Genomic DNA, 19985 nt, shown 5'->3' with positions numbered 1-19985 from the left:
CGCAGCCTGTAACACCGTGTGTCTCTTGGGTGCTAGGTTTACACTGACCCCCAGTGCACAGCAATATCAAAGCAGGCAGCTTGAGTATTGCATTCGAATTGCCCTGTACCTTGCTTCTGGTGGGGGGGGGGGGGGGGGGGAGAGGAAATGAGAGCGACGAATCCTAAACCATGAGGCTTTCCAACTTTCCATTTACATCTGCCCGATTTAAAAACACTCCAGTCATTCAATAAATCTTCAGCGAATAAAAATTGAATATGACAACACGAACACATTAGGGGCTCAAGTATTTACCTCAAAGCAATAGCCATCCTGAGTTAAAAAATATATTTAAATCCACCCGGAATAAATATACACATGTATAATAAAAGTTTTCTAAAATAATACCCAGTTTTACTGCATGCAGTGCAGATTGATATTTCACACGTAATTTTAAAAACTGACTGGAACAAACAAAAATAATAATAAAATAAATAAATAATAATAAATAAATTAATTAAAAACTGACCGGAACCAGAGGTTAAAGGACCAATGACCTGAACAATTAGAAAGCAGAGTCTTGGGGATGCCTGGGTGGTTCAGTCAGTTGAGCGTCCGTCTTCAGCTCAGGTCCTGATCTCACAGCTTGTGGGTTCGAGTCCTGCATCGGGCTGTCTGCTAACAGCTCAAAGCCTGGAGCCTGCTTTGGATTCTGTGTCTCCCTCTGTTTCTGCCCCTCCCCTGCTCACACTCTCTCTCTTTCTCAAAAATAAATAAACATTAAAAAAAAATTTTTAGCAGTCTTAAACCAAAACAAAGGAAATAAAGCTGTTTGACACAGATGTGAAGTGAACACATATGGAAACTTGTACTTAACTCATTAACCAACAAACCAGAAAGACCTAACAACCAGTGTGCAAGAGATTCCAAAGAAGATTCTAGAAGACTATAGATACTGAAATAAATGTGCACATGGAGGCAAAACTGGCATCTTCTGCAGTGGGAAGAGTAATTTGCATGTCTATACGTATTTGCATGGGGAGAGTTTGTTGCCTATAGACTAGAATAATTTTGCATTGCTCTCGGTTATCTACACTGTGCAGAGTTGTAAAAATAGTTCAAAGGCTAGAATCCTATAACCTGGAAGGCGTGTTCTAGACAGCCGCATCGTCTTCCACTGAAACACAAAGCTTCTTTGCAGTCTCATAACCTCGATGAAAGATACTTCTAATCTTAAAATAAGGCCGGTCTCCTTAGACTTGGCCTGATTGTTCGCGCAGGTACTGTGTGTTAATTCACCATAAAGGCCTTCTTGAGTTTGCTTTGTTGGCAGCCTTCATAAGGAATCTCAGATGGGATTTGTAAAAATCTGGTATTTGCTATCTCATGGTATAAAAGCTATGCTCAAGAAGCTGTCTCCACCAGATTTCATCCATACTGCTTGTAAGTTTGAGCAAAGTCCTGTCTGTATTCTTGAGGTCCCCCAAATCCCCTAAGGCACCTGACACTTGTTAAATTGTTGAAGGATCATTTCAGGAAAGATAAAATCATGACTCTCCCACTGCTATAAAATAAACAAATATTAGTGATTTTATTTAATGCATTAATGAAGGAACATGCACAACGTGACGGATTAAATGAGATAATGTATATAAAATGCTTAATAAGGAGCCCGGCACAAAAACAAAATAAAACAACAAAACAAAACCTTCAAATCCGTCTCAGGTTGGCCACCTGTTTCTCAAGGGCATGTGTTCAAGTGTTTCTCAAAAGCAGGAGTCCGTGGTCCACCAGTGCTGAGCCTCATGGGGTACTAGTTAAAAATCCAGATTCTAGAATCGCTTTCCAGACCCTCCGTCAGCATTTTGGATGGAAATCCAAGCATTCGCATTTTAATCAGGTGCCCTGGGGAATTCTTATGAAGACCAGAGTTACACATACAAATAATTGTAATAAAACTTGCGTGAAGGGGCACCTGACTGGCTCAGTCGGAAAAGCATGCAACTCTTGATCTCAAGGTTGTGAGTTCAAGCCCCACGTTGGGTGTAGAGATTACTTAATAAATACTAAAAAAAAATGCATGAAAATTAGACTTAGACTTATATCGATGGACTCTTTCTTTTGTATTTCATTTTTTATGCGTTGATCTTAAGGAGGGTTTCTCATCCTTGGCTCTGTTGGCATTTTAGACCAGATGCCTTTTATTTTTAATTTTTTTTTGCTTTATTTATTTTTGAGAGAGAGACAGAGTGTGAGCAGGCGAGGGGCAGAGAGGGAGGGAGACACAGCATCTGAAGCAGACTCCAGGCTCCGAGCTGTCAGCACAGAGCCAGATGCAGGACTCGAACCCATGAACCACGAGATCGTGACCTGAGCCGAAGTTGGACACTTAACCGACTGAGTCACCCCGGTGCCCCGTAGACCAGATGCTTCTTTAAGCGGGTGTTGGAGAGGCCACTCTGAGCACTGGTGGATGTTGAACAGCATCCTTGGCCCCTACCCGCTAGATGCTAGTAGCGTGCCCTGCCTCCCAGTCGTGACAACCAAAAGTGTCCCTGGACATTGCCAAGTGTTGCCTGGGAATCACCCTGATTGACAGCCACCAATCCTAACCCACTATATGATCTTATGGTCAGAATCCTCCCCTTGCAAAAGGCTATTTTCACTTATTTTAAGAGGTTCAGCCCTGAGGGCAGACACAGCAGTCTCGAGCGGTGACTCTGTCTTTGTTGGCCTTGCTCTTGGCCACAGGGACCGAAGACGAACGAACCCTTAATTCCTCCTCCGAGATAGGGAAGAATAGCGCACTCTGACAAGGTTATCTGGAAGAGGAAACCGTGCGTGCAGAGCCCTTCAGGGAGTGCCAGGCACACAGCTGTGTTTGGTAAATATTAAATGGTGAAATCACAGTCCTTCAGACTCTCGGAGGATGTGTCAGTCAGAATGCAGACGGGAGAACAGAAGCCACCGTAAGATTTCAGCTGGGAATTTCCGTGCGGTCCCTGGTGGTGGAGGAGATGAGGGGCCGAACCGGAAACTGAGCAGCCCAGACGCTAGCAGTGGCTGGATGCTGCCAACACAGCAGGCTGAGCGTCCAGGGCCCCCAGGGAGACCCTGCGAAACCGAAGCCGGAGCAGACAGCACCGGTGGAGCCCCGCCCAGCAGGTGGTTTCGGGAACCCGTAGTGCCTCCCACTGGCCAGATCGGCGGGAGGGCACTGTGACAAACCATGAAAGAGCTGGTTTGTAGGGACACATCAGTGCCTCGGACGACTTACTCTGAAGGCCTGACCGCAGCTCTGAGCCTCAGCTTCCTCTGTAACAAGCGCTTCTTACCTCAAGCCTCAGCCGCTCAGGGCAGGAAGAGGCACCCCATTAGCGCGGCACCAGCTGGGCCTGGGTTTGAGTCTCGGCCGAGCCGTGTCGTCCTGGGCCGCTCGCTGAAGGCCCCAGAAGCAGAGCGGGGAAGAGTGATGGTGACCCTCGGCAGGGAGATTGCTGGGTTACTGTACTGAACATGTGGGCCGATGCCAGAGGAGTTCTGTTCCCGGCTCAGGTCCCAGGTCCCAAGTCCCAGGACCAACAACAAGGCTCTGGGCGGAAGGGTGTCTCCCCTGTCTCTTCTACCCTCTGACCCTCATCCTCTCTCACCCTTCCACCGGGAGGTTTGCGTCACTTGTTTTCTGTCATCTCCCATGTTGTCTATAAGTTGAAACTTGGGTTTTCAAGAATGTTTTAAATTTAGGCTTTTAAAAGATTGCATAGGGGCGCCTGGGTGGCTCAGTCGGCTAAGCGTCCGACTTCGGCTCGGGTCATGATCTCGCGGTCCATGAGTTCGAGCCCCGCGTCGGGCTCTGTGCTGACAGCTCAGAGCCTGGAGCCTGTTTCAGATTCTGTGTCTCCCTCTCTCTCTGACCCTCCCCCGTTCATGCTCTGTCTCTCTCTGTCTCAAAAGTAAATAAACGTTAAAAAAAAAATTAAAAAAAAAAAAAAGATTGCAAAGATAGTAACATGAATTCCTATATACCCGTCACCCAGTCTCTCTGATTGTCAGCATCTTACCTGATGCCGCTCTGTTAACCTGACTCTGATTTCTCCAGCTTGTTCCCAGCATCCTTTTCCTGTTCCGGCATCCCATGATGCATTTAGCCATGATCTCCTCAGTCCCCTCCAGTCTGTGACAGGTCCTCAGCCTGCCCCCGTCCTTGATGACCTCAGCCGTTTTCAAGTGTCCTGGTCAGTTGTTTTGTAGACCGTCCCTCCATGTGGCTTGTCCGATTAAAGCGGGGGTGTGTGTTTGGGGCAGAAATATCACAGAGACGATGTTGTGTCAAGGAGGTCATGGTGTTGATGTGTCTTTTGGCCGGTGAAGTTGACCTCGATCGCTTAGGGGGGTGTGTTACCATCATCAAGTTACCATCTTACCCTTTGTAGTTAATAAACATCTTGGAGGGAATGTCTGAGCCTATGTAGGTCCCACAGGGATTTTACTCTCCTTGATTTTTATTCATTTCTCCGTTCTGTCGTTTTTGTTAACTCTTTAATTTCTTGTGTGACTTGTCACGGGAGAGTTACGGAGTTGAAGAAAAAATCACCAAGCGAGATGTCTCCCGTTTCCCCACGGTACAAAGCATTCATGCACATTGTACACAATTTTAGGAAAACGAAAGAAAAGTAAGGAGAAAATAAATCACTATACTTACTACTTTTAACATTTTGAGATATCTCTTCCTAGTTATTGAAGGTTTTTTTTTTTTTAAGTCATGAATACATAAAGTTAGTCCGTAATTGGTGGCTGGGAGCAGAGCTGGGAAGAGGCAAGAGAGGGGCTGTGGGGGCCGAGGGACAGAGGCCACAGCAGTGTCCCAGTCATACTTTGGCTTATTTTTTGGAAAAAGCTCAGAAAAGATAGTATTTTCAGAATTTGTTAACCACATCTGCTTTCTAACTAAAGTTTTGTAAATACAAACATTTTTGGAAAGCTTTACTTATTTTTGCTACAGGGAAAAACTCCCAGATACTGCTTTGGAAACATTTGGATCATTTAATTTTTACCAGTAACTTCGTTTTAAGGAGCAACATCGCCATCTCGTGGCCTTTCAGAGCATTGCCGCTGAGGGTTTAGATTTGTGTTCACGCCTGCTCTGGGCCTACATGGCGATTTCAGCCTTTACAAGGGCTCTATCAGATCTGCAGGTAGGGCCTCCCCCCCACTGTAAAGTGGGGTGAAATAGCAAACAACATGTTGAACGCAATTGTATGCCACTGAAAACAAAATGTCTGTTAAGAGCACTAACCCAAGAATGAAGATAGCTGTGCATTTGAGTGGCAGGATTATGGGTGATTTACTAGTATTATGTTCTTAAGATTTAAAAAGTATTTGTATATAGTTTTACAATAGAATACTAGCAACTTCCAAAATATCCCAAATATAATCCATGCTGGGGCATCTGCATGGCTCAGTCGATTGAGCATCTGACTTTGGCTCAGGTCATGGTCTCATGGTTCGAGCCCCACATCGGGTTCACTGCTGTCCATTTGGAGTCTCCTTCAGATCCTCTGTCCCTCTCTGTCTCTCCCCCTCCCCTGCTTGTGCTTCCTCTCTCAAAAATACAAAAAAACATTCAAATACAATATACGTGTGTGTGTGTGTGTGTGTGTGTGTGTGTGTGTGTAATCCATGCTACCCCTCTTCTCTGATGAGGAAACGAAGCCCTGGAGTGAAAAGCCTGCTAATGGGGTAGAAAACTGTTTTGGGGACACCTGACTGGCTCAGTCGGAAGAACGTGAGACTCGACCTCTGGGTAGTGAGTTTCAGCCCCGCTACTAAAAAGTAGAGATTACTTTTTTAAAAAAACAAACTATTTTTCATCCAAGTGGTCCTGGAGACCTGAGTCCCTATAAGGATTTTTAAAAATAGTTTTACTGAGCTGTAAATTACATCCCATACAATTCCCCTATCCGAACTGTATAATTCACTGTTTCCACGGCATTCACAGAGTTGTATAACCGTCACCACAATCAATTTGACATTTTCAGTACCCCGATAAGAAGCTCCACACCCCTTAGCATCACTTCCTAATCTCCCCTTCCCTTCCCCCAGTCCTGTGCAACCACTTGTCTACCTTCTGTCTCAGTGGCTTTGCCCGTTCTGAACATTTCACATAAATGGAATCCTACACTGTGCTTTCTTTTGTGTCTGGCTTCTCTCCCTGAGCGTGATGTTCTCAAGGTTCACCCACACGGCAACAGGTGTCAGTGCTTCCTTCCTTTTTATTGCTGAATGAATTCTTTTTTTTTTTTTCAATGTTTATTTATTTTTTGGGACAGAGAGAGACAGAGTATGAACGGGGGAGGGGCAGAGAGAGAGGGAGACACAGATTCGGAAACAGGCTCCAGGCTCTGAGCCATCAGCCCAGAGCCTGACGCGGGGCTCGAACTCACGGACTGCAAGATCGTGACCTGGCTGAAGTCGGACGCTTAACCGACTGTGCCACCCAGGCGCCCCAATTGCTGAATGAATTCTATTGTGTGGACGGACCACATATAGGCCAGGGCAGGTGGTTTGTTGGGAGAACGCGGTTGATGGGCTGACCAAGCCGGCACTGATCCTGCACGATGGCCAAAGAGGAGGAGAGCGGTGTCTGGACGTGTCAGCCTCCCGACAGCCAGGCTGAGAAGGGTCGAGTGTGGGCCGTTCTTACAAAGTTGAACTGTTGACGGAAGGAGGGCTTTAGGACACAGGAGACCACAGAATCTTGGTGGTCCCCCGTGGGAAGAAGAACCACGGTGGGGGCGGGGTGGCAAGAGGCTTGGCAACTAGACACAGCAGGATGTAAGAAGTGGGGAAAGGGCCCCCAGGAGCGTGGGGGGTATGCCAAGGGAACTGGGTGGGGAATCCGGATAACGTATGTATGCCCTCTTTATCCAGTTAGCGAGGAGTGACGAGAGCTTACGAAGATACCCATCCTCAGTGGGTAAACTGAAACAGATATAATCGTAAAATTCTGGATGGTGGAGAAATAACTTTAGTTAGTCTGAAATCTGCCTGTTTTGGAGAACCGCATTCACCAGGGACGTTAGGTAAATGCAGCATCACTACCTGTACTTTGTTATGCGCGCGCGCGTGTGTGTATGCGTGTGTTTGGTAAAATATATATAACAAAAATTTACAATTTGAGTCATTCTAAGTGCACAGCTGGGTGCCATTAGACACTTTCACATTGTCTGCCACCAGCACCACCCACCCCCAGAACTTTGCCCCCAGTCTCCCTCTCCCTCCCCCCAGCCCCTGGCAACCACCACCTGACTCTATCTTTGGATTTGGCAACAGCAGCTACATCCTAGAAGTGGGATCATCCGGCATTTGTGGTTTTTTGTGATGGTCTTATTTTATGTTATGTACTTTTAATTTTTTTAATCATTTTAAGGTTTATTTATTTTTGAGAGAGAGAGACAGACACACACACACACACAGAATCCAAAACAGGCTCCGGGCTCTGAGCTGTCAACACAGAGCCGGATGCAGGGTTCAAACGCACCAACTGGGAGATCATGACCTGAGCTGAAGTCGGCTGCTTAACTGACTGAGCCACCCAGGCGCCCCTACGTACTTTTTAAATACGTAACTCTCGTTGGCGTCCTTTTTACTTAATATTTCTGTTCTTTTCACTGAATTACCAGCCCTGAGGGATTTAAAAATCTGTGTAGCATGGCACCTGAACTTCAAAAGCACTTTGTTGTGTATTGCACAGCCTTTAATATTCCAACCATCAAAAAGCCAAACCCGCTATGTTCAGTCACTTGCCAAGAATATCAGTTACTGCTGAGTAACAAATGACCCCGATCTCACTGGCTTAAAATAGCAGTTTATTACCGATCGATGTTCCCTCAGCTGGCTGGGCCGTTCCTCACTTGGTTTCTTCTGGCTCCTTCATGTGGCTAAACACAGCTGCGGGGTTTGCTGGACTGGACCGTGCAAGATGGTTTCCTCTGTGCCTGGCAGTGCTTCCAACCCCCCGGCGTCTGGCCTCTCACACCACTTCCTAGCCTGGCAGTCTCAGGGCCATGTCTTATGAGAGTGAGGACTTCCATACCCCTACCGCAGGCTTCTGCCACACTCAGCAAGTGGCCAATCTGGGCTGGAGCCCGTCCAGATGAGCGACCACCTTGCAGAGGGACCTGCATACTTTATAGGAGGATTTGTGGTCACTATAAACGATGGGTGTTCCAAGGCCCTCTAGTGGTTGAGATTGGTAAGTGTCAGTCTAATCTAAATTCTAGGTCATTGCCAAATTCATGCTTTTCTGCAGGGGATAGTCAACCATAGTGTATGGAACTTTTTCTATATCCTTTGAGGGACCTTGGAAGTCTTTTAAATTTTAAAAAAAATGTTTATTCATTTTTAGGAAAGAGAGAGTACGAGCAGGGGCAGGGGCACAGAGAGAAGGAGACAGCAGGATCCTGCTGTCAGCATAAAGCCTGATGAGCTCGAACGCAGGAACCCTGAGATCATGACCTCAGCCAAAGTCGGAGGCTTAATTGACTGAGCCACCCAGGCGTCCCTTGGAAGCCTTTTAAGCAGAACTTTTAGTTAAGGGGATCGCACTGGGCGTACCCATGACTCTAGTACGCTCCGGGGAATGTAGGGGCTCTTAGTCATGACAACGCCCTCTGGTCCGGAGGAGGTGGGCTTTGGCGCCTGGTGGTCTGACACTGAAGCCGCTGGAGTCCCCTCCTGCCCCGCGCGTGGTGGGGGATCGATGGCTGGTCCTGTAGGAGTGTGCGTGCTGTGTGGACAGTGGCCACGCCGCTTGGGGGAGGGGGCCCGAGTTGTCTGAGGCCTCCCGTGGAGGGGAAGGCCGCGCCCCCCCGCCCCCGCCCGGCGCCGTGGCTCCGCCAGGTGGGGGCCACGGGCACTGCCAGAGTGTGCCCGCAGGCAGGCGGGGTGCAGGGACCCCGAGCGCGAGCCAGGGGTGGGCTGTCAGCGGAGGGACGGGCGCCGGGGCCAATCCGCGAGGGAGGCGGGGCGACCCGGGGGCGGGGCCTCCCGCCATCCCTTTTTCCTGCTCAGAGCACATCTGCATGGAGGCGCTGACCGCGTCTCACTGCTGCCACTGCTGCTCGTCCCCAGGCCCCTCCGGATCCCTGGCCCACCACGTCGCCCTGTGGGGCGGGATGGACAGGGCAGGACCACACGGGAGGAGCGGGGGTTGGCTCGTCCAGGAGAAAGACTTGGGAGGGAGGGCAGCCGGGACTCCCAATCAGGTGTCCCGTTACCTGGAAGATTTCCTTGAGTCTCGAGCCACCCCCTCCCCCCCCTCGCCAACCTGGGATGGGCTTCCCTTCTTCCTTGGGATGGACAGCCGTGTGTGCGGAGAGTTTACGGGGGACGGGGGTTCGGCACACTGCTCCCCTCTGCACCTTAAGCCTTGGCTGTGTCTCAGCGGGGACACTGGGACCCTGCCCTTGGGAAGCTGAATGTGGGCCTCAAACCAGGGAAATTCAGAGCAGGAATGGGGGACCAGAGGGAATTCGAACTGGCAGAACTTGGACATGAGGGTGACAGCTCACAGATGGGGAGCTGAAATGTGCATGAATGCTGCAGTCTTGAATGTGGGTGACTGAGGGGTGGGAGAGACCCGCCACTCACCCAGCACCCAGTCCCCCCAGAAAGCAAAAAATTCCACCCTACGCAGGTACCCCAGGGCCCCAGCTCCAGGCTAGCTCTACCCCCATAATACATTTTTTTTTCTGCTTCTCCAGAATCTCCAGTATCCGGGGAGCCCTCTGCGACTGTGGATTCCGCAGACGCCTCTGCAGCCTTGTCCCCCCCCCAGCCCGGTCGCCCCAGCAGACAAAACGGCCACTGCACCTGAGCTGATGCACCGGGGCCCTGTTTCCAGGCCAGCCCTGCCCTGCCGTCGGCCCCTGTGATACGGCTTTTCCGCTTCTCCAGCCGGAGTCTGGGGAGCCCTCAGTGACTGTGGATTCCGCAGACGCCTCTGCAGCCCTGTCCCCTCCCCCAGCTGAGGCAGCACCACCACCGGCTCAGGCGCAAGGTCGCTGCCCTCCTGGGGCCCTGGCATCTCCTGAGTGCCGGGTGGTCCAGGGCCTCCCGCCCGGGATGGGGGACGGATCCAGTTGGGAGTCCACAGAGCCCTGGCCCCCGTCTCCCTGGGACACGGTGTCGGGATGAGGGCCACCGGGCATTCTGAGAGGGTCTGTGACCCGAGCCCATGTCCCAAGGGCTGGCCTCCGATGCTTGGTGCTCAGGAAGGCCGGGATGTTACCCTGGCTGAGGCACAGCAGGTCCTGTGTGGGGACGGGCTCCGGATCCGCCTCGACCAGACTCCCGGCTCTGCACGTCATGGCCGTGTTGGCCGTCCTGGAATGCCTCAGTGTCCTCATCTGTAAATCGGGTCAATAAGAATGATCGACTTTCATAACACGGGCCAAGTGAAATGGGGACACCCGTGAAACCACATCAGAGCCTGCTCAGCACCCACGGGCCTCTGTCCGTACGAGCTCATGGTACTCTGTGCCTCAGGGGTCCCGACAGGCCCCGAGAGCCCTGCATTTGGCACATTTTTCAGATGGGAAAGTGGAGTTTGGGTAGGCGAGGTGACAGACCCAAGGCTGCCCAAGAGAGGGAGAGGCCCAGGTTCTCCAGCTCCGTGCGGGCCGCTCCCCAGCTTTTCAGCCCCGGGGGTCCCGAGGCAGCGCCGTCTGCCTCGACCTCCACCCCAGATCCATTTTCCTGAGCCCCCGGCCCACGGGTGCCTCCACTGATGGATTTTGCCTTCTTCCTTAGGACGGAGCCCCTGGACTGCCAGGTTCCCTATCCGGGAGGAGGAGGAAGAGGAGAAATCCGTCTGCTGGGGCCTGAGCGTGGCCTGGGGGACCGACCATCGTCCCAGGATGCCCCTGCCCGAGCCCAGCGAGCAGGAGGGTGAGAGTGTGAAAGCTGGCCAGGAGCCGGCCCCGGAGTCCCTTGAGCCAGGGACCGATGTCATCCCCGCCGCCCCCACGAAGCCCAAAGTGTTCTCCAAACTGGTCCTGCTGGCAGCCTCCACAGAGAATGTGGACGAGGTGGACTCCCCGCCCAAAGGAGGGCACCGTGTCATGTCCCTGGAGTTGTCTGGCCCTGACACACTAGCCAGGACCCCCCAGATCCTGCCAGTGGAGGAGCAAGCGGGCACAGTCCAGCCAACCCCCCAGGTCCCTGAGCATAAACGCAGCAAGCCAGACACAGGTGAGTTCCAGGCCTGCTGCCCCCGGCCCAGCCACCTTTGTGGCCCTGCATGCTCAGACACAGGCCCTGTGTACCCCCTTTCCGGAGGGCGGCCTTGGGGTCCCATCCCTCCTCTGAGCTAAGCATCCTCGTGTCTCATCACGACTCTGTCTCAAGCTGGTGTGACGATCTCAGGGGGCCATCCCTGTGCATCCCCCATCGCTCCCATCCATGCCCTTGGCCTCGAGCCTTGCTCTGCACCAGCTAACCCAGCCCCCCTCCCCTGCCCTCAGCAGCCCTCACGCCCCTGGAGTTCCTGAGGACCCCTTTCGGGGGCCGCCTCCTGGTGCTCGAGTGCTTCCTGTACAAGCAGGAGAAGGCCGTGGGGGACAAGGTGTACTGGAAGTGCCGCGAGCACTCTGAGCTGGGCTGCCGGGGCCGGGCCATCACCCGGGGCCCACGGGCCACAGTGATGCGCGGCCACTGCCACCCGCCTGATGAGGAGGGCCTGGAGGCCCGGCGCCAGAGACAGAAGCTGCCCAGCCCAGCCCTGCCTGAAGGCCCGGGGGGTCCGGAGGGCCCCGGGGGCCCAGTGGAGGAGCCACTGGAAGGGGTGGGCCCGTGGCTGTGCCCTGAGGAGCCGGAGCCCGCCCCTGGCTTGGTGCCGAGCAGGCCCGCCGCAGAGGAGGATGAGGGCCTACGAGCCCTGTCGCTGCTGAGCTTGCCCCCCAAGAAACGGCCGACGCTGGGGACCGGTGAGTGCCTCACAGCTGGGCTCCCCTCTGGGGCGGGCGGGAACCCCCAGGCCCTTCCCTGTGCCCAGATGGAAGTGTGGGGTCCCTCTTGGTTTTCTCATGTGCTCAAAGTCAAGATGAGTAAAAAATATAAACATGTCCCCCAAATCATTGAGCCCGTGGGATAGAACCTAGTGCTCCAGAACCAGGGGTCCCAGGGCCTTCTGGAACTTTCTGATGCAGCAGGGTCTGGTGTGAGGCCAGAAGCCTGAGTTTTAACAGGCCCGGGTGGTGCTGGTAACCCATGAGTTTAGGGAAGGTCGGCCTAGGGGAGAATGCTGAACTTTGGGCCGGGTTCAAGTCCCAGCCCCCACCTCGTGTAGCCTGGTGACTTCAGAACACGTTCTGAACTTCTGGAGTTTCAGGAGCTTCACCGGGGCTGGGTGACGGCTCAGGTTAGGGGCGATTAGGTGTGTGATGTGTGGGAAGTGCTCAGCACCGGTCCGTGTGTGCTGGTCGGCCCCGGAGGCCTTCTGCGTGGTTTTTACCACCAGTAAGTGGGAGATGGGCTCCATCCCATACGCTGGCTCCCTCCTGACGCAGATTCAAGGATGCAAGGGGTTAGGGCAGCTGCTGTGCTGGTACCGAGGGCCGGCAGGGGCCAGGGGGGGCAGGGAAGACGCGTTTTTCACTGTGTGTCTTTTGCCCCCATTTGTATTTTATGGCACGTGCACGTGTTATTCGAAAATTAGATAAAAATTTCAAACAAACCCTAAAAAAAGGTATGGCCCTGAGTGATTGAGTGCCTAGGCTAGGAAGTCAAAGCCGGCTCACTCCTTCCCGGGTGCGTGACCTTGGACGTGACGTGTAAACACCGAGAGCCGTGGCCACCGTGCTGACCTCCGGGAGAGGAACTCAATCTCTTCCCCGGGTCACTGGGTGGGGGGTCAGTGGGAGTACGCCCGCGGCCCACACATGCCCGGCTCAGGGGAAGCTGCAATAAAGGTCAGCATCGAGGAGAAGGCGCTTGCACCCCCCGCCCCGCACCTCCTGGGCCTGCGCTCCTCGGCGCCCTGACTGCCCAGACTCCTCCTCCAGGAGAACCCCGGCCCCTGGAGTTCCTGAGGACTTGCTACGGGGGCCAGTTCCTGGTGCACCAGTGCTTCCTGTACAAGCGAGAGAAGGCCGTGGGCGACAAGGTGTACTGGACGTGCCGGGACCACGCTCTGCACGGCTGCCGCAGCCGGGCCATCACCCAGGGCCAGCGGGTGACTGTGATGCGCGGCCACTGCCACCCGCCGGACGTGGAGGGCCTGGAGGCCCGGCGGCAGCAGGAGAAGGCCATGGAGACGCTGCAGGCCCGGCCGGGCGGGCCCGGGGGCCAAGTGGACGAGCTGCTGTCCCGCGGCGGGCCCGGGCCCCTGACTCTCAGCAGAGCCCGGCCTAGAAAGCGCGCAAAGGCCCTTCCGGCCCAGCCCCCGGCCCTGCAGGGCGCCTCCGCCGGGGACCAGGAGGATGACCTGGGTGAGTCTTTCACACCTGGCCCACAGCTGGGCCCCCTCCGGCCGTGCTTCCTCGGGTCTGGGGAAGTAGGAGGGACCCCAAGACCCTGAACTCCCACCTCCCTCCCCCACCCTCCTCCCGTGTCTCCCCAGGAGGCCCCGAGTTCCTGAGGACCCCTCTGGGGGGCAGCTTCCTGGTGTACGAGTCCTTCCTGTACAGGCGGGAGAAGGCGGCCGGGGAGAAGGTGTACTGGACGTGCCGGGACCAGGCCCGCATGGGCTGCCGCAGCCGCGCCATCACCCAGGGCCGGCGGGTGACTGTGATGCGCGGCCACTGCCACCCTCCTGACCTTGGGGGCCTGGAGGCCCTGAGGCAGCGGGAGAAGCGCCCTGGTGCGGCCCAGCGGGGGAGCCCAGGTAGGACAGACTGGCCAGTGGGACTTGGGGACAGGCAACGGACCCAGCCAGCCAGTCTTTCCCTCTGACCCCCCCTCCCCCCGCCCCCCGCCGCCGTGTCCCCCAGCGAGCACCCTCCTGTTCTCACTGGAACACTCTGGAAGTAGTTACAGCCAGTTCCTGCCCCTCTGCGGCCTGCTGGGTCCAGCGCCAAAATCTCTGCAGCGCCTGATAAACCCCGGCTCCCCCTCCTCTTCCTCCGCCGCCTCCTCCTCCTTTTTAAAAAAAATTTGCAAGATTTACAGAGAACCTAACCACAAGCTGGCTGCTCGTTTTCACAGTGTGAGTGGCTGACACCGTGCCTGCACCGAGCACGTCCTACAGACCAGGTGGTTTACGGGTGGGAGGTGACATTTCTTCCCTCCTCCTGTGGTTCTCCAGAAACATCATGGTCCCTAAGGGACCCGTGACAAGGGTCAGAGCCCTGCTCTTTTCATCTTTGTCCACCTGGTGTTCTGTCCCTCTGGTCGGAATTCCTCTCGTCCTCTTGCTAAGAAGAGCACTGTGGCCCAGTCTGGTCTACCCACTGGCTCCCGGTCTGTGTCCCGGGGTCGCCTGCCTGTCCTTCAAGGGCCCCCGGTCCTATGGTTTTCTGAGTCATCAGAGTTGCCTTTAGAGTCTTCCTGGCACCAGGGCACCTGGGTGGCTCAGTCGCTTAAGTGTCCAACTTCGGCTTGAATCATGATCTCAGGGTCTGTAGGTTCGAGCCCCACGTCAGGCTTTGTGCTGACAGCTCAGAACCGGAGCCTGCTTCGGATTCTGTGTCTCCCTCTCTCTCTGCTCCTCTCCCGCTCATGCTCTGTCTGTCTCCCTCTCTCAAAAATAAATAATAAGCATTTAAAAAAATAGAGTCTTCTTGGCCCCAAAGTTCTCTCAAACTAGAAATCTCTGATTTTATTTTGTTTTTAGAAAGTTTAAAAAAAATTTTTTTTTAACATTTATTTATTATTGGGAGATGGAGAGACACAGAGCATGAGCAGGGGAGGGGCCGAGAGGTGGAGAGACACAGAATCTGAAGCAGGCTGCAGATTCTGAGCTGTCAGCACAGAGCCCGACACGGGGCTTGAACTCACAGACCACAAGATCATGACCTGAGCGAGGTCGGACGCTTAACTGACTAAGCCACCCAGGTGTCCCTGATTTTGTTTCCTTCGGATTCTCCCTTTGTATTCTATTTCCGTGTGACTGGGTACAGGGGGAAGACGTTCCAAGTCGCAAGGCAGCCCCCGCCCCGTCCTCACCCCCTACTCCCGCCCCAAATAACCAGCCCCTCATAGAGTGTCTGCTGCCCAATATCTAGTCTGTGCCTCTGCTGCTATCAGCTAGGTTTTTCTGTTTTGTTTGTATTTATTTTTTATTTATTTTTTCATTTTTTTAGTGCTTATTTATTTCTGAGAGAGAGACAGAGAGAGAGTAGGGGAGGGGCAGAGAGAGGGAGACACGGATTCGGGAGCAGGCTCCAGGCTCCCAGCTGTCAGCACAGAGGCCACCGCGGGGCTCGAACCCACGGACTGTGAGATCATGATCTGAGCCGAAGTCAGATGCTTAACTGAGCCACTCAGGCGCCCCACCCGGTTTTTAAGTCTCTCGGCCTGCTGACCAGGGAGGAAAGGAGGGACCCCTCGCGCTGCCCCACCCTCCCAGTGCCTCTGCGGTGGCTTGTCTGCAGTTCAGTAGGAGGTCCGTCACCGGCTGCAGGGTGTCCGGTCCTTCTTCCGAGGCCGTTTTCTCCGCCGTCGGGCAGCCGCTCTACTTGTTGGCCTCGTCTTCTGTGTCCTCACACACGGGGTGGCCAGGCAGCGGGCGGCTCCAGGCTGGGCTCCGGTCCTCCCGGGGGGTCCCTCCTGCTGTTGCTTGCCCGACCCCCTCGTCTCGCTGCGGAGTCCCTCCTAGTCACTCCCCGAGCCACAGCGGGAGGGGCCGGGGGCCACGCTCACAGACCGCGCACTCCTGGTGACACCTGATGGGGGCTGGTGGAGCTCCTGGTTCAAAGTCACTTTCTGTGGCTGTCTGGCCCCCGTTCTCAAACCCGTCCTATGCATGTGCTGCGTCTTTGCTGACGTTTTGGGGTCGTGTCTCCATCCCTGGGCTGTCTGGCTGCACTGAGGGCCTTGGGGGCCGGAAACTCAGTTCCCTCTCTCAGAGTGACTTTGTCTTGCTCTTTCGTGACTTTCTGCTCCCTGCCCGTTTCCCTCCCTTGTGCCTGTTGGTCAGCTGTCCATCGTCCCGGCCTGACTGCCTGGGACATTCCCTCCATTTTGTCTCCCAGCCTTTCCATCTCACGTCTGCGTTTCTGCTCTCGTGCCCGGACATCTCTGCACCCCATCCTCTCGGGACGACAGGCCTGTCTCCTGCCTCTGGCGCCGGCCTTGTTTTCCCCGAGCGCCTTTTCTCTGTGTGTCTGCTTCGGTCTCTTCCTTCTGGGTAAAGCTTCTCTCCAGTGTCTGGTGATCCTTGCCCCGCTGCTCATGTTCAAGGCGAGGCTGCGAGCTCTGTACGTGGTGCTGACGGGGGGCCTGCGGTCAGGCAGCTGCGGCCCTGAGTGGCCACTCTGGCCCGAGAGCCCAGGCCTCGCCTCTGTGGGGCTGCAGGTTAGGTTTGCTGGTGCCCATGGCAGGGGCCGCCCCCTGGGCGGGGTTCTGGGAGCTGCCAGGGACAGCTGGGCGGGAAGTGGCAGCCTGCAGGACAGACTTCCCCCACCTCCGCCCCGGGCCTGGCTCCCTGGGCTCTTTGCTCCCCACACAACTAACCCCCCTTCGGAGGGACTCCGCATCCCCCGCACCTTGAGCTTGGCCCCTGGGCTCTCGGGTCCTCAGTGGCTGGCTTCCCCTCCGGGATCTGTGACCACTCGCCCGCTCTCCCCACCTCTGACGTTTTGGGTGCATCTCTGCCCTGCCACCCCCGCCGCTCCAGACCTGGAGCAAAAGACTCTGTCTTTGTCACTTCGGTGCACGTTGTCACGGGCCGTGTCATATGCCCATTCCACCGCCCACCGCGGTCTCCGGAACGCATTCACCCCCCATGGCTTCCGCAGCCACGACAGACTCCCCAGTGTGTCTCCAGCTCCACTGTGGTCCCCGCGTGCCCAGAGGAAGTTCTCAGGGTGGAAGGCACAGCCACCCTCGGTCCTCACCCTCAACACTCCAAGACGGTGCCTCTGAATACGTGGCCCCGGTCAGCTAGTCCTTGCTTTCTTCTACCGCCCCAGGTCACATCCCCGCCCAGCTCGGGGAGTTGCTGCTGCTTCAGCCCCCGAGCCTCCCCGCTGCGCACAGATTCACCCTGACTGCCATTTCACTCCCGAGCCGCTTGTCCCCACAGGGCCCGTGCCTGTTCCTCCCACTCCACGAGGACCGCACTGCCGTGCACCCCACCCCCCCTCGCCTGCCCACGGGAACCGAGTTTAAGTAGTGGTTGCAGAGAGCGGCCTCCTTCCTGCAGGGCCCCCCCCCCAAGTGGGGAGACAGTTTCTGCCTTCAGGGCCTTTGCCTCACCCATCTCCTGCCTCCCTTCACGCCCCCCGCCCCCAGACCGGGGACTAGGCTGGGTCTGGGGGAGGGGGCTGCCTCCTGGGCTCCAGGGCTGGCTCCTCTCCCTGGGGGATGTGGGTGCTGAGCGGAGGGGCGCTGGCGGGTCTCACTCCAGGAGCCCTGCCGCTCCGGCTTTGAGCACAGGGGCCCCGTCACCTCGCTGCTGGACCCCAGGACCTGGCTCCAGGCTCTCCCTCCCCCCACCACCTCTCTGGTCTCTCCCCAGGAGGCCCCGAGTTCCTGAGGACCCCTCTGGGGGGCAGCTTCCTGGTGTACGAGTCCTTCCTGTACAGGCGGGAGAAGGCGGCCGGGGAGAAGGTGTACTGGACGTGCCGGGACCAGGCCCGCATGGGCTGCCGCAGCCGCGCCATCACCCAGGGCCAGCGGGTGATGGTGATGCGCAGACACTGTCACCCGCCCGACCTGGGGGGCCTGGAGGCCCTGAGGCAGCGGGAGCAGATCCCCAGCCCAGCCCAGAGGGAAGGCTCAGGTGCGGGTGCCGAGGGTGTGGGGGGTGAACGGGCTCTGCGCCCCGGTCTCCCTGCTGCCTGCGCCCCCCGCCCAACCCCCTTCCCCCGCCGCAGCGCCAGTGCCAGGCTAGAGGTTGTCTGGGATGTTCTGTCCACCGCCCGTGCCTGGCGGGGCCTAGCTGCCCACGGTGCGGGCTCCCTCAGGGCCGGCGGGCTGCATCTGGGCTCCTCGCTCATGGCCGGGCTGGTCTGGGGTTGGCTGCTGGCGAGAGAACCCACTCAGGCTGCGGAGGGAGGGGTGAGGCCGGCCCAACCAGCTCCAGGAAGCGCTTAGCTCCATTTGGGGGGAGGTGCGCCTGGACGTGGGACCCTCCGACTCCCCTCCCTGGGTCTCCCGTGTCTGTTTCCTACCTCCTCTTTCACTCCTCACCCTGCCCACCCACCCCCCAGTTCTCTCTGGCTACCCAAACCCTAACATTGCATGACTTTTCAATCAGGGCTTCAAAAGCCTCTAGAGAGAGTTGATTGGTTGCCAGCTGGCCAAGGGAGGGTGCACAGGGAGCCAGGAGGCTCCTGGTGAGTGGCCCAAACCGGCCGTGGGCCTCGCTCCATGTTCCAGCCTAGCCTCCGCCCTGGTGTGTGTGCCAGCAAGTGTGGAGTCCGGGCCGGGTCAGGAGAGGCCTCAGGAAAGCTCTGGGTTTGGGCGGCTGCAGGGCCAGCACCAACACCCCCCTCCCCGCCCCCGGGAAGCAGCAAGGCCCTGGGAAGGAGACCGCCAGTCCAAGCTCGAGGGTGTCAAGCCGGGGGCCCTGGGCTAGCAGCCCGAACTTCGGTCCTTGGGCCCCATGGCACAGGCAGGTGTGGAGGCGGAGAGCAGAGTGGGTCGTGCGGCAGGATTGCGGTGGGGCGGGCCGGTGGGACACAGGAAAGAGCCTCTGTCCCTGGCACGCAGGCTCTCTACCCTGCTTCCGAAGTGCCCCGCTCACGCTGTCCCCTTCCTTCCAGGAACGCTGCAGCCTCTGGAGTTCCTGCGGACTTCGCTCGGGGGCCGGTTCCTGGTGTACGAGTCCTTCCTCTACCGGAAGGAGAAGGCGGCCGGGGACAAGGTGTACTGGATGTGCCGGGACCAGGCCCGGCTGGGCTGCCGCAGCCGCGCCATCACCCAGGGCCAGCTGGTGACGGTGATGCGTAGCCACTGCCACCTGCCTGACCTGGCGGGCCTGGAGGCCCTGAGGCAGCGGGAGCGGCGCCCCGGCGCGGCCCGGCAGGAGGACCCAGGTGGAGACAGGGCTGGGGGTCAGAGGTGGGAGTACCAACGAGCCGTGGGCATCTCGTGGCTGCCAGCCCAAGGTTCAGACACCTCAGGGCATTGGCGTCATCCGGACCTTCGCGCCCTGGCCTTTCTACCTTTCCAGAATCTTCTACCTCTCCTGTCCACTGGCTCCTTCTCCTGAACCTGAAAACACCCCCGGATCTGTCCCATCCTCAAGAACAACTCCCCTTCTCATTCTGTCTCCTTTCTTTTATTCTAAGAGGTCTTCACTTGTTACAGGGCAGTGTTTTGTGAAAATCTGATGAAAAAATAGAGAGCACTCCAGAAGAATGTACTAATGTCTGTGTGTGCGCGCGCACACACGCGCGTGTGCACACACGTTCGTAAGGCTTGCCGATGATTAATTTTATTGAACTGAAAATGGGTCCCCTTCACATAAACAGAATATAGAACCAGTCTTTAAGAGGCATTTTTGTGTTTTATGTTAATTCACGTAACTAATAAGGGCCACAGGAAGCCTCGGGGGCCCAGTCAGTTAAGCGTCCGGCTCTTGATTTTGGCTCAGGTCATGATCTCTAGTTGGTGGGATTGGGCCCCAAGTCGGGTTTGGGCTCTGCGATGACTGCACAGAGCCTGCTTGGGACCCTCTGTCTGTCTGTCTGTCTGTCTGTCTCTCTCTGCGCCCCTCCCCCACTCGCACTCGCTTGCTCTCTCCCTCTCGAAATAAATACACTTAAAGAAATGATAAGGGCCACATTTTATCAAATACAAAAATGATCCCAGGTTGTATAAAACAGCCCAAAGAAATT

The 19985-nt window shown here is 56.0% G+C and overlaps 1 protein-coding gene across 8 annotated transcripts in view; it reads left to right on the top strand.

Moving 5' to 3' along the window:
- Positions 1 to 19985, top strand: part of FLYWCH1 (FLYWCH-type zinc finger 1) — a 41666-nt gene that overhangs the window by 17452 nt on the left and 4229 nt on the right. For 2 of the 8 annotated variants that reach the window (XM_043560833.1, XM_043560832.1), the window contains exons 1-7: positions 9828 to 10039; positions 10792 to 11232; positions 11505 to 11966; positions 13044 to 13469; positions 13601 to 13864; positions 17660 to 17923; positions 18909 to 19206. In XM_043560833.1, the coding sequence (XP_043416768.1) occupies positions 10899 to 11232; positions 11505 to 11966; positions 13044 to 13469; positions 13601 to 13864; positions 17660 to 17923; positions 18909 to 19206 (2048 nt within the window). In that variant the 5' untranslated portion in view covers positions 9828 to 10039; positions 10792 to 10898. The other 6 variants (XM_043560829.1, XM_043560830.1, XM_043560835.1 and 3 more) reach the window with 5 other exon arrangements.

This window comes from Prionailurus bengalensis, chromosome E3 (assembly GCF_016509475.1).
Source record: "Prionailurus bengalensis isolate Pbe53 chromosome E3, Fcat_Pben_1.1_paternal_pri, whole genome shotgun sequence".
NCBI lineage: Eukaryota > Metazoa > Chordata > Mammalia > Carnivora > Felidae > Prionailurus > Prionailurus bengalensis.
The sequence above is the reverse complement of the archived record's forward strand: the minus strand, read 5'-3'. Positions and strand labels throughout refer to the sequence as shown.